This window comes from Mixophyes fleayi, chromosome 10 (assembly GCF_038048845.1).
Source record: "Mixophyes fleayi isolate aMixFle1 chromosome 10, aMixFle1.hap1, whole genome shotgun sequence".
Classification (NCBI taxonomy): Eukaryota; Metazoa; Chordata; class Amphibia; order Anura; family Limnodynastidae; genus Mixophyes; species Mixophyes fleayi.
Window position 1 is genome coordinate 20,372,049 of NC_134411.1, and position 24,107 is coordinate 20,396,155.

The window sequence follows — 24,107 nt, forward strand, 5'->3', positions numbered from 1 at the left end:
CTTGATATTCTCTTTGTCCGAGCCACATGCCATAACTGTAGAAAAGTCAGATAACTACACCTTTAAAAGACAAACATTGCTGCCAATACAGAACATAAAAGGACATATCACACTTAGAAAATATTTGTGATGAATGATTACAGCAACAAACCACTAAGTTTAGAACCTGGAAATGTCAGGCTTGTGCCACAGCCGAAAGTGAAAGAGTAAAATGATAATTTGTCGTTTCCAGCCTACCTGCTGCTCTTTTCACCCTCAGTGCTTTACAGTCGATGGGGATCTCCTGCCGGACACGTTTTGGAATGGGAAGTAATGTATTATCCTCCTTCAGGGCACTAGCAGCTGCAAGACTGAAGACACAATATTATTTTACACACATACACAATAAGTGTGTGGATAATTAAAAAAAAAAAAAAATATATATATATATAAAAAATTTATAATTATTTTATTGGCTACAACAAATCTTATTTTTTCATACTAACTGTACCCCTGCTTAACAAATAATAAACAAAATTGTTTGGGACTAAACACAAGAAAATACATTGGGTAAGAATGATTTTCCATTTGTCTGAGTTGCAATTGTGTAACAGAGTATACATTTGTTAAAAATAAATACATTATGACTTGCAACATCGAAGGACAAGTAAAGCAGAATCGGAGACAAAAAAAGACGGATACAACTCACATAGCCCAGTATTCATAAAATGCCATGAGATTCCCACAGAAACGTCAGCCTTAGCGCTGAGCCCTAATCTAAGCTGTACAAGAGTTAGAATCGTACCTTAATAGCTTTCTCTTTCTCTCAGCGGCTGAAGTCATCGCCATATAGGATGGCTTCTCACTTAGCTTTCCTGGATTTCGACTCAACAAAGATGGCAGTCCTAATCTGTGAAAACAGGGATTAAAGTCCTAAATAGGTGGTTCATATGTAGGATACGGCCAGATCCGCCACTCAATACATGACCAATATTGCAACGAGTAAAGCTGACAATTCTCTCAGAATCTAAAGCTAGGGTGGGGGGGGGAGCTGGGTTGGAATGGGTATTGAGAAATACATGGATATCAGAGTGCAATATGGTGTCAATACAATATGCCGCCACATTCCACCATTATGTCTACCTTTACGTAACTTATGTACCTACTTAACTTACTGATTAACATTAAGGCTATTTTCATCATCACCGCTTACTACTCGCTCCTCTACCCTATAGTACAACACATATTAAATAGAAAATCAAAAAAATCAAAAAACAACTGAGTTCTCCAGGAGAGGAGGGGCATAGTAGAGGAGGGGAGTAAAAACCATAGAGTTTTAGCGCCTGAACTCCCATACCCACTACTATACCCCAATGTGTCGCAGTGTCCCCCAGTGGTAGGAAAGAGAAAATCTTATTGCCAACAGGATACATTTTAATAATAAATAATTACTTCAAAAGAAACTCTACAAATTATGACTGGAGGTGGAGATCGTTTGCTTGTACTTCTACAGCTGCTCAAGTAAATGTGGCAATCGTCCCTTCACACACACTGACATTATATTGCATCCTTTTGATAAGTCACCTTCTAAAGTAACTTTTTAGAATTAACCACCATGGCAGAAGTTTGTCCTACTACATTGTAGGCATTGGTCTCTATGCATTAAACCCACACAACAAGCACATTTGGAAGATTTAAATATGTTCAACACATACAGATGAAAAAAAAAAACAGCGTTATAGCAACATCATGTTAGTATAGTAGGTGATAAGTACCTTTGTAGCATGCTGGTGGGGGGCTGCGGCTCCTTGCCATCTGCCGTTGGATGCAGCTCACTGCTGCCCTGAGAGAGAATGACAGTGGAGTCCATATCAATCTGTTCCGGACCAGACTTTAGGTGGAAAGTGAAGCCCATCTTCTGGATGTCTCTGTCATGAGCCATAAAACTGCTGGTATTTTCCCGATTTTCACCCACACCAGAGATTTGTGCAATTTCCTTTGCAATAGTGACTGTTTTATTCAAACTTTGTGGTGTGTAAACAATAGGGGTGAGGTCATCACTGATAGAATCCTCATGGCCATTACTCTTGGTGAAGGGAGGCTCTTCAAGGCTTCCTGCACATTGTGGTGACTCCAATAATTTCCTCCTCGTCTTTTTACAAGGAAGAACAGTTTCTATTGGCTTTGGGGGAACATTTTCCTTTGGCCTTTTCAATTGTGAACCTACAAAATTCAAACAAAAACCGCTCAATTTAACCAATCTCATTATGTCAAAGTTACTTTACACTAACATTGCTCAGACACCGCAGCAAGGATACTTAACCTATGTATAGGGACACCAAACCTGACATTCAGTATATTGGGGGCCCTCACGGACCATTGCTAGTCAGTGTGCCAGTAAGTAATAAAACAATAATAACAACAACATTATTAATAATGTGATTAAAATGTGTTTAAATTTACAAATTTATAATTTAATTTCTTTATGGTCTACTAAAAATTAATTATATTTAAAAAGTAATTAAAAGCAAGCACATTATTAATTAAGCCTGAACCATGTGTCACAAAGCTGAAATCAGACATAATTTGGTTCACAGAAGAAAAAGGTTAAGCAGCCTGCAACTACCGCTAACTAAGAAAACCTTTAAATCCAGTTCCTCTAGGAAGCCGAGCACATCTGAGCATCCCATTCACACCACAGAAAAATGTTACAATGGAAAAAAAATGTTTTTTCCATTGTAAATTCTAAATACCAAAGTGTACCTAATGTTTGTGCAACCCTGTGCTAGTTGGACTATAGCTTGCTATTAACATTAGTTTGAAAAGGTTGACATAAATCTTAAAAGCAGGAATCCTTACACTATACATAATGAAATGTTTGTTTTCAGTTTAAACACAACGTGCCTCATGTAGAGTTGGAAGCAATTTCAGTCTTAAACGCAGATGGAAACTGCATCCCAAAACCTCCCCCCACACATCTTACATGGCTATGTTGAGCCAGATGCATCCAAGTCCATGGGCATCACACTTATCCCAGAGATCGAGCACTCTCAAGCTTCCTATCTCCTGACAGTAACATGTGCTGCTGAGTTGCAGTCTATACAAGTCGCAATTGGTTCAAAACTCCCCCCCACTCCACCTCTTCAGTCGTAAGTGGGGAAAAGCGGCCATAACTAAGGTGCAGCTCAGTCTGCACATGGCCGCAACCGCGGCTACTGCTTTGTGGGCAGGCACAGAAGTAAAAAAAAAAAAAAAAGAACGTATTAGACGCTGAAAAACACTATGTGCATCCAAGTCTACATGAGTCTCAATATGTGCATTTAGGATGTTCTGTATTAATATTTTCAGTTCATTAAAGAAAAAAAAAAGGGGCATACTCAAACTTTTCGGGCAATAGATTGTGCCAACCAAGTGTAAAAGAACAGGCATACAACCACCCACAATACAAAATACACAATAAGTGAAGACCTGTAATAAAGCATTATGCAGTTTGTACTTAACAGGGGTACGGACAGTGGGAGAAAACCTGTGTAATGTCAAGAATACCACCTGTGGTCCAAATTATAGTGTTAAGTGCTTTTTGCAAGTGTTTATCCACATGTTCTTGGCAGTGGTTATATTTCTTTCCTTTGCTTTCTGAAGACAATCTTAGAATCTTAATTAAGAGTTATTACAGACGGTTGGTTTAGACTATTTCACGCAAATACTTACTTAGCACAAACTTAAATGTGCCTGTTCTAATGATTACATTACACACAGGAGTCCTGTAAGAAGGGGGTGGGACACAAAAAGTGGTCGATCGGTAATGGAAACAAACCAGTTTTAGGTTTTAAAAGGAAAGTGGAAATAAGAATTAAAAAAATAAGACACTTCCTAAAATGTTGTTTCTGGATTCAAAGCAAAATAAAACCCATGAAAAGAAATGTACCCTACCACTAAAAGAGTTGAATACAACTTATATTCTTTTACAAACACTAATTTAATAACAAAGTCCATTAATCACCAACGATCACATGCTCAGTATTACTCATATATGCAGCAAATCTTTACAACAGAGGCAGTACTGCCATGAGTAACTATGGCTACCTATCTGTAATGTCATGAGGGAGCAGTGTGGGTGAGTTTCAAACTCATGGTCTCTGTGGTAACCTACATTTGTGCAACTAGATAACTATTAGGGCCAGAAATATATTTGTGCACGTTGTCAATGCAAATTAAGTAAACAAAGCAGTTCTGTTTGTTAAAGCACTTGCTAGTTTAAGTTTCTACTTTTACAGACATTTCTCCACCACCATCATGGTGTATTAGGAAGGGTATACACATATGCAGTGCAGCCTTTTCTGGGTTAATTAATCCTTAGAGAAATAATTGAACGTGTCCAATGATGAGAGCTAGGCACAGCAGTTAGAGATTAGTAACTTGAAGCAATTCATTTCTGCTGATGAATGTGACTAAGTGTTGCCTTTCCGGGACTGTGTCAGAGCACATTTTTGGACAGAATGTCCAATGTACCAAAATAATGTAATATGGGTAAAGTAAGGAGATGCAGACACCCTGCAGCAATTCACTTCACAGGCCAATTAGCGGAGTTCGACAAGAAATATAAATATTTGCTGAAGCGAATTTAAAAAAAAAAAAAGAAAAGATGGATTGCACATATGCAATGGGGGTTTAGATGGCAGGCGCTGCCTGTTGTAACTAGCTAGTGTCTATCAGAGCATACAGCATAGAAGGTGGGAGGAGTGCTGCGCAGTATTTCATATGGCTTTATATGGTTAATGCTATGATGGCAACCGTCTCTTTTAAACACAAAACATAGGAAAGAATTTTCTTAATGTTAACTTAGTTTAGTGAATCATTTAGAGTTTGAAGCAAATCCTTGTTGTGAAACAAGGTGAACAAATGTGACTTGTCCTTTTGCATGTAGCACACAAATATGGGGCATCACTATTTTTAACACTGAGGGTGTGCCCCCTTCTCAACTCTAAATCTATGTGCACATTTTTAAAACACCCCTCCACCGCTACGTGGTTTTGCCAAGATGCAAAACTGCACTTTCTAGCTGAATTTACTTGTAACTCTAAATGAAGCCCAACAACTGTATGTAAATAAATAGATTATAAATCACACAGATAAATGGGCCTACCTTTTAGTTTTTCACTTTCTGCGCCTTGCTCAAATGTGCCTAATTTCAAAAGGAAAAACCTGGCTATACTTTACTTTGCTTCCATTCCTACGAAGTATATGGTCCGGCTTTTTCTGACCATCGAGTCCAAATACCGGTCCCAGACTTCAATGAGCCTGGACAAATATGCCATAGCGTGGCTTGAAAATTGATGCCAGAGTTACACAGTCTCATGTGACACGATAATGAACATTACTACCAGATACCCTATGCTTGCCCTGGAATAGCATTCTGCACATTCAAAGAAATTTGATCAGTGGGATACTGCTATGAGTAAAGAGAGAAGCCATGATTGGTGCATAATTACTTTAAATGGACTAAGTAAATACTGTCTACTGGTGGAATTGGCAATAGATTTAAAGATGAACAAATTAGTGAACCTAGCAGAGTGAAAAAAGCCATCTTAGCACTTGAACTAATATGTATGCAAATTCTAAAACTTATACTAAGGGGGAGATTCAATTCGGCATGAGGAGTCTCAGAAATATCCAAGGAGACACATTGTGCTGATGTTACGGAACAAATCTCTGTTCATATTTTCTCGCACCCCATAAAGGTGCGCAGAAAAATTAACAAAGACTCCTATCATAATGGCTGGAAATTGGCGCAACTGAACATCCACCCCTAAGAATCTGAGCACTAAAGGATGTGTATTTCCATGGAGGGGAAGATAATCTACACTTTAACCAAAACTTACACACAATCCACATTATTTTAAACAAATATACTGCTAGTGATTAGCTTTAATATGTGCAGTTATCAAGTACATTCCCTTGTAGTTACGTTGAATGAATAGGAAAACAATTGCCCTTCTGCATAGAAATTTCACCTAAAACTAACTGCTGTTATAATTGATACTCACTACTAATAAGACTATAGATTATAAAAAGCATCATTCAGTGTATACACACCTCATAAAATTTCTACTATTGCCAACAGATGAAACTAAACGGTGAAAGAAATGTTTAAGGTTACAGATTCCTATTTCACTTCACTATACCTCTGCTTGTGAGCACTGAATCAGTATCGTTGTGAAAGAAAACTATATTAAGTAATTTATACAGTAGGGCTTAATTTCACTTTAATTTTCTAGAAATGTTTAGTAAAACAAAGGTTTAGCAGCTTTCCACAGACACATCTTTACATATTAGCATTAAAGTGAGTATGTTTCATGTCCGAGCACCTGTGTATGAAAATGTTCAGCAGTTTAACAGATACCAGTGCACAATTGCAGGTGGCCAGACCGGTGACCAATTTGGCTACATTCAGATACTTCTTTGGTTAGATAAAAATGACCATTTCACAAGGGAAGAAATTCATTCCACTTAGTCAAAAAAACAAAACACACAGGACAATGTAATCAGGTGGCCGGCCCACCCAATTGCTGCAGGACCCAGAAATACACTCACCAAAGGAAAACACTCAGATGTCTATTCAGGGTGCCCGAGCCAATCATTTAGCATGCTGGACAAGTTCTATTTGAGAGGTTAAACGGAACAATGCCAGAGCAATGTCATACTGACGGAAGCAGTTTTGTCTTCTGCTTTCCCATAGCATTTTAAATTGTAAAGCTGAAAATATCCTACTTGTATGAAACATACACTCTTAAAAAACAGATGTAGTAAAGAATCTGTTTACATGATCACAGCTATTAACTGAATGCATCTTATTCAATATGAAAATTGGATGAGTGTACGCATCTTCCTCCATGTTTGAGTTACAGCACCCTCAAATTACCAAACATAGAACATCAAGTGATGTGAAACTAACTTCTTAATAGAATAGCTTAAATGGCAATATAGGGCAAACTATATTCAGTCATTTCAGTAACTGTGTGATGCTGGGTAACGAGTGAAACACTGCAGAGGAAATGGCCAAGTATGAAAAATACTTTGCTTCTTTTGTTGACAAGTGAAATCCTTAAAATCATGCTGGATATTAAATATGGTTCTTTAAATATGGAATAATGACCACTATTTCACAGGTGGCCAGCAGTTTGCAATTTCCGTGTAAAGCCCATCTTCCGTTCCAACATCTTGAACCGATTAAGAATAAGAATCAAATCACCAAAAGGTGCAACTGGATCTCTATAAATCTTCATTTTTTGTTTTAAAATCAAGGGGAGTGTGAGGTCCTGGGAGTAATTGACTACGTTTTCATATAGCAATACTGTGAGTTCAGATTTTCCCAAACATTATTTAGCCTCGTTTATGTTACTGTTGTCTTATCAACGCCTTATTGTGTTTTGCACGACCATGTCCTGAAATTAAATATTTTTATTTATTTATTTTTTCCAAGAGAAGCCTTGACACTATTTTTGTGTGTTGTGATGGGAGTATTTATAGAAGCAAACCCATATATATATATATATATATATATATATATATATATATATATATATATATATATATATATATATATATATATATATATATATATATATATATATATATATTTATCCGTCATGGCCGAGACACTGATTACAATGCAGGAAGGCCGGAGTGATAAAACAACCATAAAAATCACAATTCATCTGTAGGATGTTTAGTCCCTTTTGTTTGTAGTGGCTGTCTGTAAGGCACCATGACAGTTATATAAATAACGATCTATCTTCTTTGCTTTTCAGCTGCCCACGTACACTATTTATGTACAGATAAATCTATAAATCTGGTCTTCTGGACCAAAAGGCAGGCAGATCTGTGTCAAATTTGGCCACACACACACTGCTGACAACATTGTGCATATCCGGTGAAATGATGCAGCGAGTTCAGTGCGGTCTGCAGCAACCAAATATAAAGTTGCTTTGTGATTCATTTTAAAATGACAAAAAAAAAAGGATAATAGCACTTTCATCTGTATGAAATTTTAAAATAAAAAGATTCTGCTACATAAACACACTTTTTAAATGCTTATTATATCACAAGCAAAAAGTGGTGTTAAAATTTGATGTTTCTAAAGACATTTTATATATTTTTTTGTTTATTCCATAACGTTTTCCTAAGATAATTATTTGTATTTATATTTTCTGACAATGCAGATGTTCAATTTCATTATCCCGGTAAACACTAGAGCTTGAATTCAAACAAAACTCCTACAGAAAATAACAGGAGACAAGGAGAGGTAAGGTTTGATGGTAATGGTGTTATTTGTCTTACGACTATTTGGGGGGAAACATTGCGACTTTGTTCTTCAATAAAAAGTTTGCCAACTGCCAGGGTGCTGTCATTCGATGCTATTCTGTCTTCTATTTGTGCTTTCTGTACATGTATCTCTTCACCTAGACAAACAGGACTTTGTCAGATCACTCTCATAACAATGCAGATTTACGAGGCAGAGCTATACATTGTGATTGCCTGTTAAATAGGGCAATAATCTTTGTTGTGTCCACATCATTACAGCAAATCTCCTACACATAGAGAAGGCAGCCATTTTGTGGCCTGAACCAATGTTCCTGGGAATAACTTAGCAGGAATTAGTTTGTAGTAGATTCACAGGACTATTTTTTTTGTCAGTGCACAAAATAGCTGCCTCAACTGATCAGGGGTCTTCAACCTTTTAATACCTACCGCCCACTTTTGTATCTTTGTTGATGGCAAAGTTTCCTTACCTCCCAGCGGTGCCGCAGTAACTCAATATAGCGTAAGGGCAAAGTAATTTTTAGAGGGGAAGGTAACTATATAAGCAGCAGCTACTTGCAAAAGTCTATTTGAAAAACTCAAACTCTGCAGTCTTGCATATACAGGTTACTGTATTCACATATATACATGTAGGTGCAAGTTGTTGATATGCACTGTAACACTATGACACAGTCTCAGCACATCTGTGCAGGATACACTTCCTGTTGTGGTGGACAGGCTCTCTTATACTTATATTAAAGTATACTATACTTATTAGGTGCCTCCAGTCTGTACCTATGACCATCACTGCTTAAGGGGAAATCCTCCGAAAACTGTACGTTAAGTTAAACCCAGTCCTAGGTAATATGTATACAGCAACTACGTGATGCGTCCGTTCACTGCGGGCGTTAATGCAAGAATCTGCACAAAAGCCAAACTTTCGGTTTCATGGGCATGTGCAGTAGCGCCTTTCGGACACGAGTCCTGCCCCACTTCCTCCTACCACTAGACCACCGGGTTCAGGCTGCCATGGAAACAGAGCGTATTGCCCCTGTTTCTAACACTTAGCAATGTGGAAGATTGCAAAAAACCCCACTGCCCACCATGAAGGCTGAATCACCGACTAGTGGCCGACGGGGACCAGGTTTACTACCACTGTCGTAGATGATAGGTCTGCATCAGCTATGGTTGAAAAGTTTCTTGCAGTACAATAAAAGGTCACAGTAACTGAGCCCCCCCCCCTCCTTCCTGCACACAAATTGATTGTTAAACATCCAATATGCAATCCTTTTGCACTGCAGTTATAAGCTTTGGCACTCCAACAAGAAGACCCTACAGAGTGATTTGAGGTCATCGTTTAACCCAGTATTTCCCAACTCCAGTCCTCAGGGACCCCTAACAGTGCAGATTTTCCAGGTCACAAGTGATGTAATTACACCACCTGTGGATCTTTCAAAATGTGTCAGTTAGTAATGACTACACCTGTGCTCCAGAAAAGAGATATGGAAAACATGCACTGTTAGGGGTCCCTGAGGACTGGGGTTGGGAACCAGTGGTTTAACCCAATTTTCTGCCAAACCTCATGAAATCTGGTCCAACAGATTTTGGCTGGATAAAGCGAGGCCACGTATAGTACAATTGTTATTTGGCGATCATGTGTTCCACACACCTCTTAGATTATAAGATCATTTGGGCAGGGCCTTCTTTACCTACAATGACATATGTAATCTGTGTTATGTCATGATCCCCTCAATTTACAGCACTGTATCCTCCATCAGAGCTTATAAATAATAATAAACACACGTTTAAGAGGTTTGGGCTGATGCAGTTATAAAATTTTGGGGCCCCAGTACAAAGGTCAATCAGTTTAGGCAACTTGACCAGCCAGAATCACACACAGAGTGTGGATCAGGAAATAAGGGTGTGGTGGATGTAATAACTACTGAGCCAGCCACACTGGAAAGAGTTCATTTGGAAACTGCATTTAATTGCTGAGGAAGATTAACCAGGAGTCCCTGATAAGGACATTGAGGCCTTGGGTGGAAAGAAAAGCTTTGCCCTATTGAATAAAAACAAGGATCCCTCTTCCATTTGATGTAACACAACCCAAATGGAAGATCCCACATTGAATGAATGGATATCTCGTCAATGAAACTGTAGGTCTTGAAAGATTTATATATATCCGACGTAATCTAATTACCAAATACAAACAAAATTGGTATAAATGTTGGACCTCTCCGTATGTAGTTGAGGAACTACGAGAAATAGACCCCTTTTAAATAAGTACCCAGCCGCTAACTAATGATATCCTATACTCAACAATAACTCCTAAATGTTTATATAAAAATAATAAACTATTTTATTTGTTTATTTGAATTACTAATTTGATATAAGTTCATTTTCATGACACCCCAGAAGCTCCTGCACAGGATAATTAGAGTTTTAGCTAAGATGTATAACTTTACAATATGTAAATAAAAAATAAAAAAAAAATAAAAGAAAAGAAAAAAATATTGATTCAACATTCAAAACGGCTACCTCCATTGTGTGTAAGCGACAATGTACACTTTAAGCAGCAGACATAGGAAATGAAACACAAAGGGTCTTACGGCATGGTGTTGTCTGTGTGTACAGCAGATGAGGAAAGGATAGGATTGATGTAATGTCTGGTAATTCAGGTTTGTTGGGATCTTCAACGATTGTCTGGTCAGCCCATACCACGGCCTTTTCTCTCTGGACCAAGTGCTCAACTTCTTGGAAATCAGACTCGGCAATAGCATCTCCTAATCCAGCCTGTTTTAACATTTCGTATTGTCTTCTGAAGGCTGGTAGAAAAGTATTAAGCAACCTAAAATGAAAACAAATAAAGAGATTTGTGGATTGCGCAGATATTGTTTTATGTTTCTACGCTGCCAACATCGTTCAACATCCAAAAGTTCTTTACTGCAGACCCAGGCACTTGCTCCAACAAAGCTTACTTAAGGTACCAAAAGGTATCAAGCAAAAAAGATATAATAAAGAAAAATAATGTTTTAAAGAAATATGGGGATCCTCAAATACAACAAATAACTGACTCTTCAACATAAAAAATAATTATGAGTCTTATTAAACATAAGACTCTAAATAATATGTGAACGTTTCTGACCAGGACACGAGCCGTGAGTCTGCTTTTCAGACTTTAACCACTTCAGTGCTAAGGTCAAGTGGGTCTCCTCTTGCACATGTACCTCTAAAGTGCCAAGTATGATTTCCACTTGTCCTTAGCACTAATGTAGGGCAAATAAGTCAAAATTATACTTACCCGCCCCCCACCAGTATTTCCTGCCCACAGGGCACATGGAGTGGAGTGCGCCGAGTCCTACACTACAGAAAAAAAAATAAAAAATGAAGAGCCAGAAGATGGGAGAGGGCACTTCAGGTGTCCAAATTCTCCCATCCTGGTTCCTAGAGACTCTGGGTCCCCCTCGCATGTGTGATCACCATACAATTACCTCTATACTACAGAAATTGTCAAGAAGTCCAGGAACTTCTTAACAAGTCCAGTCCTTGCTTCAATAAACTCTGGTGTACTCCTGTTTGAAAGAAGAATTCTGGGTATTGTAATGCCCAGATCTCTCCCCATCCTGGCTCCAAGTATGTATGTGAACCACTCACTTAAAAGAGGATAATCCCCTCAAATAATGCGCCCCTTAGTAGTTATTGTCTGGTGATTTATGGATATTTTTGGTAGATTTTTATTTGGTGTGTCAGGAACTACAAAGCAAATTAAATTTATTTCCTGAAAATACAAATTCTTCTAACTAAAAACACAATAGGTATAATTTGTGTTTGTACTGCATAAACAAATGACTGATGGAATGTCACCAGCCCAAAATGTGTCAATCTAAGCTCTGCAAAGGAGTGAGAAAAGCCCCATTGGCAAAGATGTTAATTAATAATGCCTCTTCCAATAACAGTGAAGGTTCCTCATTCGCTGTAGCAGGCTCCTGGCTCATATGTATAGCCAGGACCTCGGCTGATCCCATTCAGAGCGACTTGAGATCTGTAGACCGTGGCTATAATAGAAAGCCTAGTTGCTGCGCTGGATGCTGATGTGGATAGAAACGAACAGCACCAAAGGGAATGTGTGCAAGCGCTGGAACCCTGTTAAATACAGCAAACACGGGTGGCACGGGAGGAACCCCTGCAAAATTACTACCATAAACCGTGCTTTGCATATGGCTGAATCTATCAAGGGAACAATCACAATAAAAGTAACCACCCCACCCCCGCAACTTAACTAAGTATAGACCAAGTGGTCGTTTATAAAAGATTGATTTAATACATTGACAAACAAACTCACTGGTTTCAGACACTCAATTTTGCCTTAAAACCAGCGAGATGATTGAGAAAAAAAACTAAAACCTTTTCTGCATGTATGGATCTTTTTCCATTCATTTTAATGTTTGTTTTTTCCATGCATCTTCCATGGAGGAAAGCCCAATAAACTGAATGGAAAAAAGCTTGTCTAATAAAGGCTCTACAGGACTCACCTGGGCTCTGGGTAATGAAGAAAGTGGAGACCCCCTGGAGTGGCAATTCTGCCATCCCAGCAGTCCCAGTATAATGGGCCACGGTCCCCAAGACCCATGCCCAGTACACCAAAACAATACAAGAAAATAAGACAGACAGTTTTAAAATTAAATTTGAATTAGAGTCATGTGGAGTGTGAGGGGGCAATGATGACAGCAAGGAGTCCCTTTGCCAACCAATCACAAGCTATTTCCCACACTGGCAGCTTGTGACATGCTGGTGGTGAATCAGAGTCCCAGTAACTCCAAGCCTTCATCCCCAATTTAAAAAACCAAAAGGAAAAGCGTTAATGCTGTGTCAGTTAGTAGATTTTCCCCCCTTAAGACTTCTGCACGGCCCCCACACCTCCCCCCCAGATTCCTGGGTAAAGGAAAAATTCTGCTCTACTCAGCAACTTTCTCACAGGCACCTGCCTGGCAGAGTTACTAGAAACACTTCAGTTATTTCAGGTATATTATTTAGCCCAGTGATAAACAGGCATCTGTATATACCGCATTTCAAAGGTCTAAACACAAGTACAATAGAGAGCCAAGGTTTCCATGCTATCAAACCAAACAAAATGCAGCTGTTCATGTTACTGAATAAGAACATTAAACAAATACACAAAAACGTATGAACCTACTTTTCACTGTATCTATATTCTCGTTCCTGAAGGGACACAAGTCGATTCATGTGCTCAATCTGAGCTTTTAAATCTTTCACCTCCAATTTCAAGTGGCAGCACTGTAAATCTTTGGAAAGCTCCTGGAAAAAACGAAAACAAAAAAAAAAGTGTTTTCATATAGACTGATGCTATGGATTCATCATCTTCCACAGACACTGATCATGGAGAGATTATGAAATGCCCAACTACTTCTAGGCCTTTACAATTAACTACTGGTATGGATAAATTATTAATGAAAATGTCACAGGAGCTATTTATAGTAAAGGATCATGGCTACTTTGCAAGAGTAGCTTATGAAATATTAATAATTGAAATCTGTGAAGAATCAGAAACCATTGGAATTAACTAGCATTGAAGCTTGTATATATATTTTCTCTGCTCACATTAGACGTTAGGAAGACAAAGAAAAGAGAGTTATTAAACATTTTAGAAGCGATAAAGTATGCATAAAATGAATATTTATTTTTAACCATAGAGGGTCTGCAGGTTGTTGTACTAGATAAAACTCCTACAAAACACCTAGGTGAGATGACAACATAGACGAACAATTTGTAAATTAATTCTTACCCGAATTAAAAAAGACTACCACCCAAATTTCAGCAGTCAACCCAAATACTCATCCCCACTTCTGTGGTGCTGTGTATTAGTGATGCACAAACTAAGGAGTGCTGTATTCCCAGTATGGCCTCTTACTGAAGCCTTGCATTGCCAGAGTGGAAGGAGTGCATTTAAATAAAAATAATTTAATTAAGATTCTTTAAAGTGTACCTGTGGATTTAGATATTTGCTATCAATTCACTAGAAACAGGTCACAGAGTTATGAATCACTAGATCACAGGGAATCAATAGGCTCCAATATATATATATATATATATATATATATATATATATATATATATTATATATATATACACACACACATATATACACACATACATATATATAGCTATCTATCTCTATCTATAATACCTCCATGACCCCACTTTTTCCTGTGCTTAACTACATTGAACAATATTGGATATGATCACAGGCACCACCACAATATTCCACAAGAGAGAGTGTGTGTGTGTGTGTGTGTGTGTGTGTGTGTGTGTGTGTGTGTGTGTGTGTGTGTGTGTGTGTGTGTGTATATATATATATATATATATATATATTAAATTTGATGAAAACTGATTTAAGGATTGCTTACAATAAGGAAAGCTTTGCATTCTCTATAAATTCATTCAAACTTTCTTTGTTTTACTTGCATCTTCTAAACTCCTTAAGGGCAGCCCAAAACTATGCGAATACTAACCACTTTTTTAATTTTAGTAGCAATAAATGAATATATTTTACCCTTACGGCTTTAATACAATAATCTACTATTGCCTACAAGAAGACTCCACAACAAGGTAAAGAGATAATCCACCACAACTGATCCACTGCGATTATAGTTTGTTCCTGGCATATACGATACTACTACAGGGCAAGTCATCATGTTACTACATCCTGCCTGGTCTGTGTAAGCACAAAGACGCCGTGGATGGTACTTCTAGACAGTCCCAAGAGTTCACCTCTCTGAGATTTGGGTGCCACCCTCATCTCACATACAGTGTTGTGCAATGTATCCTAGTAATAGCACAACACATTACTTAATTACCCAAAGCTTAAGTCCTGCTGTTACCCACTTGCACCTCCACCTTGCATGCCTTACTACATTCTTAAAATAACATTTGGTGTACCTGCTCAACTGGAGCTCCATGTCTGGTACATACCCTGGCTTAAATAAGAGTACACATAAAAGGTACATAGAGAAAGGACGACATAAAAATTAAACCAAGCATGTACTTTTACTTATGCACCTATACAATTCTTTTACTCAAAAGTAAAACTTCAAATAATAGTATCGGTGATGAGCAATGAAACCAGTTTTAAAATGAAACATCACCTTTGGAATCTGGTTATCTGGACCCAACAATTTCATTTCATTTTCCAGACGGTGAAGCCAATTTGTGTTGGCGTTAAAGGATTTGGTCTCTTCTTCCTTTTTCTTGTGTAATAGTGTTTGCTTAGCTTTCAGCGCCTCTAGCCTGTGATCCCTTTTAGAAGTGGCCTACAACAAACACAGCATTAGAATAAAGTACAAACAGCGAGTTGTTTTACTTAAACACCACATTCTGTTTTAGAACAGGGACATTCTCAAATGTATGAACTTGTACTTCATGACATCACAATCTTCCCACACTGTCAGGAGCTGCACATTACTAATTTGTGCTGTTCGAGGATCCTGTTCCATCCACTAGCAAAACCCCAGCCTGTGGCTTCCCAATTACTACAATTGCCCATATTAGGACACCTATCACATGCAGTCCTGCCCTCACCAACACAATCATGAGTGGACAAGTCACTGCTTTCCACATGATCAGGAACTGAATGGCCAATTGAACCATCTATATGTCCTGTGAACATCCTGATGGTCCAATTGGCTCCAGGTTGTTCTACCCCCATAGACTCTAAGTCTGGAAACAGACATGCAGAAGATGGTGTTGTAACAAAAAGGACACTTAAAAACATTAAGTATTTTACTTAAGTGGAGATTCCTACCATAATGGCTGACAAGGTAACATCTGGGCGTCACATCGCCAGCAATTAAATCGCCCCCCTAAGACCTCAATCACAGTGTGGTCCAATTAGTGGTTAGCAGCTTGGGCTTTTGACATAGATTTCAAAAGGAACTGATATACGAGGTCCTTCTCCTAAAGAACGCCAAAATCCCTGCATTACTAAGTCCTATCCAAATCAGTGCGTGCAGAATTGGCCAGCTGATATTTGTAATTTGTCAGTAGGCATCATCAATGCAATTAAAGGTGTATGGTGGGTGGTGGTGGGTGGACACATTCCTTGTAAGGAAGCATCTCTCAGCACTATCAAATATCAGATGTCCTGGGAATTCCTTTCAGCATCTCATTCAATTCCCTTCCTGTTTTCTGTCACGAAGCTGCCGTCTCTATAGTTACTCTGACATCATATCAGGTAGAAGAGCGGATTATAAAACACATTAACCGGAAACAGCTGCCAAGCTGAACTTCAGTAAAAATACAGCCTTGTATTGTCAGATGGCAGGTTGCTACTTTACGTCTTTTAAACATGAGTCTACATTTTAATATGTGCTCAAGATGGTGAACATGTTCATAAAAATATATCAAAATCAAATATGCCAGCATATGGTCCTCTCACCAATTTTGAGCTCTGTAGCTAAACTTTGAAGAATGAAGGCAGTTCAGAGATGCTAACCATATGTCCACTGAAGGTAAATAATCATGTTCATTGAATTCACACTACACATCCTTGAAGCGTATGGAAGGTTTTATGTATTTTCTTTAAGTCATCCACACTGCACTACATAAGAGACTTTACAAGTTAAAACCATATCGCATTTCATTTAGTTTAAGCCCTTTTGACATTTTTAATTTTACAGAAGCTGCATAATTTGGCAGGTTGAAGAGTCAGATTGTACTTCATGACATTCTCCTCTGATAGAATCACCTTTAACGTCTGCTCCAGAGTGCACAGCATCTGAATCTGCTCGTGGTACTGACGCTGGTAAATGGTCTTCAGCTCGTTTTCCTTCAGACGCATCTCCAGGTCGCAGTACTCTGCCCTTATTTTCTCTCTGTCTGCAAACACGCACTGGAGAATTTCCTGACATCTGGAAGTAGAAATGATGTGTTAGCAATTGCATTGCTAATTTGGAAGACTTGAGGAAGGTCTATATGTTACATTAAATATCTACAACAACTGTATAACAAAGCACCACTTTCTCTAATTCAGTTTATATACAAGACACTTTAATAGGTACTAAGTCAGTGAACACCAGTGGGAGCAGCCACACTGTTTAGTTGATGAAGATAAAACATTAAATGGGTCTTTCCAGCTTTCCAGTAACTTTTACTGAACACTCTCTGTCTTTTAGCACTGATTTTCTACCATGCCTTTATATCATCAGGCTAGATTATTTGCACTGCATATGGATACAACTCAAAACTGCTCTTTGGATACAACTGTGTTACATGCAAAGAGCTAAGCTGACCTATATTGTATCTAGAGGCACCAAAGTAAAAGTAAAAACTCTGATGATCACGGACTGGAAAGCACAGCAAGATAAAATATATATTGTACAAGTCAATAAATAAAGTAATCCAAAAGGGTACAACCTCTCCAAAAATCATCATTATACTCCTAATGAACAATGACCCTAGTTATATAATAATTTAAAAATGACACAGTAACAGTAAAAGCTTTAATATATTTAAAATTTATCTGATAGTACACATACAAAGTTTCCAGGCTTTTGCATTTCTTTTTTTTCCTTTTTAAACCCACCTTCTTGGGCGGGGGGGAGGGGGGATCCGAGGGGAGATCCGTAGTCAGACAGAGCAGACCAAATTTAAAGCATAACTTATGTACTGACTGTTTAGATTTTCATAGGAAAGAGGCAGAAGCCCAGGCACACCTGTGACCAGCCCAGAACCCAGCTGATGTCCATGCAGGTTGCAGACTGATCCTGTAATTCTCAGTGCATTCTCTATAACGCAGAGAGTGGTGCTGTTGTGATACATTTTTAATACAGTACACAAGGATCAGAAAGGTTGTATTAAGTGTGTTCTGTGCTAGAAATCAGAACTTTCCATTAACAACACAGTGGATTTGTATTTAATGACACACACACACACACACACACACACACACACCACAATAAGAAATCATACACCTAATTTTTAGAAGCTGCCTGAAAACAGGCTTTTAAATTAGGTGGCTCAATATTTGGGAGAAAATAGCTTGGATATGCAGTTATAATAACATTAACACCTGCCTCTTGTGTTTGGAACTCTCCATGGGATAGCGAGGGACATTCCTAAATAACCTCACTGTAAAAATGCAAATCACAACTACTGTATACAGAAGATGTATCTGTTGTCTGCCTTGTATGTCTATTGTGCACATATCACAATAGCTGACAAAAAGAGGAACATTATTAACATGCTGAATTCATTATCACCTATGTAGTCTATTTGATGGGAAAAACTGAAGTAAGCAAGATGGCAATAGTATGTGTTCAAAAGAACAGTCCTTCTACGATACCATGAGGCTCATAACTGTAGTCACTCTGCAAGACACACTGGGCATCCGAGGACACACTGGGATGAGTACCCTGTGGTGTATCAAATTATAGGACGCTCTATGCTGGAAACAATCAACCAAAATAAAAATTGGCAGCTGGCTTATCTTCAATAAAAAAAAAAGAAAAGGAGAGATTGTGAACGTCCCAATTAGAAACTATTGAACTAATGTTTGAGGGCAGATTGAGAAACCTCAGGTATATTATATCTTGGCCTTTCTGCATTTGTACAGTCATGGCCAAAAGTTTTGAGAATGACACAAGTATTGGTTTTCACAAAATTTGCTGCTTCACTGTTTTTAGATCTTTTTGTCAGATGTTGCTATGGTATACTGAAGTAAAATTACAATCATTTCATAAGTGTCAAAGGCTTTTGACAATTACTGCAAATATTTGCAGTGTTGACCTTTCTTTTTAAAGACCTCTGCATTTCCCCTTGACATGCTGTCAATCAACTTCTGGGCCACATACTGACTGATGGCCGCCCATTCTTGCCTAACCAATGCTTGTAGTTCGTCACAATTTGTGGGTTTTTGTTTGTCCACCAGTCTATCAAGGATTGACCACAAGTTCTCAACGAGATTAAGGTCTGGGGAGTTTCCTGGCCACGGACCCAAAATTTCAATGTTTTGATCCCCGAGCCACTTAGTTATCACTTTTGCCTTATGGCAAGGTGCTCCATCATGCTGGAAAAGGCATTGTGAGTCACCAAACTGTTCTTGGATGGTTGGGAGAAGTTGCTCTTGGAGGATGTTTTGGTACCATTCTTTATTCTTGGCTGTGTTCTTAGCCAAGAGAGTGGGCTCACTCACAATTTTGTCTGAGAAGTAACCCCACACATGAATGGTCTCAGGATGCTTTACTGTTGGCATGACACAGGACTGATGGTAGCGCTCAACTTTCCTTCTCGGTACAAGCATTTTTCCAGATGCCCCAAACAATCTGAAAGGGACTTTACCCCAGTCCTCATCAGTCCAATCCCTGTACCTTTTGCAGAATATCAGTCTGTCCCTGATGTTTTTCCTGTTGAGAAGTGAATTATGCGCTGGCTTTCTTGACACCAGGCCATCCTCCAAAAGTCTTCGCCTCACTGTGCATGCAGATGCCCTCACATCTGCCTGCTGCCATTCCTGAACAAGCTCTGCACTGGTGGTGCCGCGATACCGCAGCTAAATTAACTTTAGGAGACGAGGCTTGCTGGACATTCTTGGGCGCGCTTGAAGCCTTCTTCGCAACTATTGAACGTTTCTCCTTGAAGTTCTTGATTATCCGATAAATGGCTGATTTAGGCGCAATCTTACTAGCAGCCTATGAAGCCCTTTTTGTGCAAAGCAATGATGACTACACGTGTTTCCTTGCAGCTAACCATGGCTAACAGAGGAAGAACAATGATTTCGAGCACCACCCTCCTTTTAAAGCTTCCAGTCTGTTAATCTAGCTCAATCAGCATGACAGAGTGATCTCCAGCCTTGTCCTTGTCAACACTCACCTGTGTTAACGAGAGAATCACTGACCTGATGTCAGCTGATCCTTTTGCGGCACTGCTGAAATGTAGTGGAAATGTTTTTGGGATAAAGTTCATTGTCATGGCAAAGAGGGACTTTGAAATTAATTGCAATTCATCTGATCACTCTTCACATTTTGGAGTATATGCAAATTGTCATCATAAAAACTGAGGCAGCAGATTTTGTGAAAAAATTATATTTGTGTCATTCTCCAAAATTTTGGCCATGAATATACAAATTATACACTGAAAAGATATTTTAGAACTCTTCTGTTCAGTTAAAGATGAACAAGACTGCTCTGTTTGTATGCAGTTCAGTTTAAAACAGCATTGAGGTGTGTTCATTAATGAGTTTCAAAGCTGTGTTGCAGCCTAGTATATACTATGTACTTTACCTCCAATATGTCGTACCAAACACTAACATTTATAAACGCTGCAGTTGCTTACATTATTTTTAGGAGTACCATCGTTAGAAGGCAATTACTAGGCTCTGACTATACAAGGTAAAAGCTCTTCATTTTAATGCCCGTTTTCACTAGGAAGTTTGTAAAAACAAAAACCAAGCACATCCCTCTCTCCCACCCTCCTAAGGGTGACAAGATATTGTTGTCCATTGTGTAACATTTACATATTCTGTGTCACTGTAATAACGGTGTAATAATGTGTAAATGTAAGATGCGATGTTGGTCACCTCAAAACTTCCCAACCAGGCCTCTAAAGTTCATCTATCCAGCCCCGGCTCTAACCCCCTTCTACTGAAAGCATAGAAACTATAGGCGTTGGTATGTTTTTATCCACATGTATCACATCAGTAAAAACTAAACAAAACTATTAAAAACTAAAAAGTCCACCTGTGTTCCTGGACCCTAAAACTATGTCAGCAGTGGTACAGAAGTACAGTTATTTGGCTATACTAGATAACTAGATTAGTTTGGTGAAGATATTTTGGGTCACACTAAATGGCTAAAAGTAATTAAAAAATAAATAAATGACCAAAAAATATTTACCTTTTTATTTCCGTTTGTTGCTGGCTTGTAGCAAGGGATAAATCAGGCCTGCTTTGACCAGTACATTTTTGCTCCTCGTAGCTCTTTAATTTTTCTTTTAAGATTGTAATCTAAAATGAACAAGAAATAATATTGATATACATGATTTTATTTGCATTTAGGTCAGCTGTGTTGTACCTGCATTATACACACTAAATTGCGTAGGGCGCTGCACAGATTGAGTCAGTCTAGTAACGGGCAGCACTTATAATTGATTAAAATGTGTGTTACAAAAGAGACGAGACTGGACAATTACCATTTTAAAATTGACTTTCTAAACAAGCATTTCAGAAAGTCATGGATAAAATGGAATTGCTCCAGGTTTTAAGATACAATAAATTCTGCAGGATACCATGTGTTTGTGCCACAGACATGACCATCCCGAGTGACTGTGTTGAGAGCAGCAGGATTAAAATGTTCGAAAATCTTATGCACATTTCAAACATGCTGAAAGTGGTACAGTGACGCGGAAGTGGGTGGGGCTTGTCTGCATGTATGCCCGCCTCCAAGACAAGGACACAGTAGACCGCAAAACTTCTTAGGATTTCAAGTATAAGTTAGATACACTCTACTACCTACCATATAGGTGTATTTAACTTGTAACATGAATGTTTAGCAAACTATTAAAGATGGTTTTAGATATATCACTTAAATATAAAATGAACAAACTGACTAAACATTAGGCTTGTGACACACACAATTTCCCAGATATGAGTAAAAGTTGACATGAACATACCTCCTTCTTCTGCTGTTCACATATCTTAACATATTGACTAATGTGACTGTCCAGACTAACCACATTACTCTTCACCTGTTAATATAAGCAAGACAACAGCATTAGCCTTAAATAATTAAAACATATTTCTGTAACATTACCGGTCTTTCGAGAAACGGATCAGAAGCGCAAACATTTGCACAGTTAAGTAATTAACTGGGGTAATGGCGGAGGGTATAAACAGACGCGGTTATAAACAAAGTCTAAAAATTCAATGCATTAAGCATACCACCAATGAATGTCACAGCCTCTACTATGAATACAAAGAAAAAACACTGCTGAGGATGGCCAAACTTTTAAATATTACAAGTGCCAACACAGAACAAATAAAATATACACTTTATTCTCAATACAAATATATTAACAACCACTTGATACTGTTTGCATACAGTATAATACAGTGTTTCTGGTTTTCTATTATCCAATGTATCACACTATGCCCCTGTGCAATGTCCTTTTAATTAAGTATCAGCTGAAAATAGGTTGGCATCAGCGGATCACCATATATTTATATTGACAATAAAGTGTATATTTATTTTTATTTGTACTTTAATATTTAAAAAAGTTTGGCCATCTTCAGCAGTGCATTTTGCCTCTGGCAAGCCAGGGACATGCTCCATTCTCTGCAGTAGTGAGGCTGGTGCAACCTTTGCAAAATATTTTGGATGAATTAGGTTAAACTATTATATAATGGAAAACAGTTATCTGAACATGAACTAGACACTTTATTTTATTACATACTTTACAAGTTAGAACAAACAACACTTAGAATGAAAGGCAATACTAGTAGTTTTACTTACGGCAGATTTGATATGCTTGGCTCGGTCTGCATATTTCAGAGTATTGTATGTATCATCGTACGACAATGATGATGGACTAACAGCAGCAATCATGATAGTGCGACAATTCCCCCCCAGTGAATCCTTTAGTAGTCGTGTAAGTTTACTATTTCGGTAAGGTATATGCTGCTTCTTCGTCTAAAAGGGCACACAAAACAGGGACTTCAATTAATTATTTGTAGAGTTTGAAAATGTATACATTGTTTTAGATTATCCTGCTGTAAATAAAAGGAACTGAACATGTAATATGTTCTTACACATTCTATACAATACTAAATGTGTCTTTAAAAAACAACAACATAGATAACGATTTTTCTAGATGACAGAAAGAAACAAACAGAGGTAATTACCAGTTACAGCATCTACCAATGCACATATATATTTACCTACTGGGGAAACATTCCATTGTATGCAATGGCATGCAAGAATATCGCAGCGTTTAACTACTGACTGAAATTAAACTTTCATTACAATTACATGCTGCTTTAACACTAAATAACCCTTAAGCCCGTAATTCTATCTAACAAATTGTTGTTAAATATATGGCTGTGTGCCTATCTACAAATCACTGCATATATGGTACCTTTGATTTACCCATTGAAAAGCTCTTAAAATGTTTGCCTGTTGGACCCTGTGAATTAAGGTGCTTGCATTATATTTGTATTGCAATCAAAACAGTGTGCTCCATTGATAGGTCTTATTTTGTCCTACAATACACTACCTTTAAAAACAGTTGTGCCTGTATATGTAATGCTGCTAGCAACCTTCCTGCTCAGGTCCAGGGATTGAGGACATTGCAGCTTACACAACTATCCCAGATATACAAGTATGTTGTGTATTAATATAATTGTAAACAGACGTCCTCATCTAATGAATGACAAACATCTAATGCATTTAGCATGTTGGAGTTTAAAAAAAAAAAAAAAAAAAGGGGCCTTGTGCATTGCAAATGGTGATGTCTGTTTGGTATAATTATTATTGGGAATCCACTCAGCAGAATTTGTTGCCGTGAGGTTTCTATAACCTAAACTTAAAGTCAATATGCTCCAATTTTTCTCATGTGAATGGGTTTGTGATGAACACAAGACAAATATAACTAGCTACACTGCATGGGCCCGATTTAGTGGAACACAAGCATAACTTGGGTTTAAAAAAGAAGCACTCAAGTGTATGCGTGTAGCTCATACTCAGAGTTAAAAATGAAGGAGTAGCAGATGTGCTCGACAACAGACACCCCTCAGACAATTACATCAGCTTGCAAAGAAAAAA

At 38.1% G+C, this 24,107-nt stretch overlaps 1 protein-coding gene across 1 annotated transcript in view; it reads right to left on the reverse strand.

The window, feature by feature from the left end:
* The window catches only part of KIF18A (kinesin family member 18A), a 52,079-nt gene that overhangs the window by 1,961 nt on the left and 26,011 nt on the right, over nucleotides 1–24,107 (reverse strand). Inside the window, exons 7-16 of the mRNA XM_075188015.1 lie at nucleotides 22,800–22,976; nucleotides 21,961–22,035; nucleotides 21,186–21,295; nucleotides 17,042–17,204; nucleotides 15,444–15,608; nucleotides 13,475–13,596; nucleotides 10,890–11,128; nucleotides 1,755–2,202; nucleotides 785–889; nucleotides 238–350 (exon numbers count right to left, since the gene is read on the reverse strand). Of these exons, the coding sequence (XP_075044116.1) occupies nucleotides 238–350; nucleotides 785–889; nucleotides 1,755–2,202; nucleotides 10,890–11,128; nucleotides 13,475–13,596; nucleotides 15,444–15,608; nucleotides 17,042–17,204; nucleotides 21,186–21,295; nucleotides 21,961–22,035; nucleotides 22,800–22,976 (1,717 nt within the window). The remainder of the gene's footprint in view (nucleotides 1–237; nucleotides 351–784; nucleotides 890–1,754; nucleotides 2,203–10,889; nucleotides 11,129–13,474; nucleotides 13,597–15,443; nucleotides 15,609–17,041; nucleotides 17,205–21,185; nucleotides 21,296–21,960; nucleotides 22,036–22,799; nucleotides 22,977–24,107) is intronic.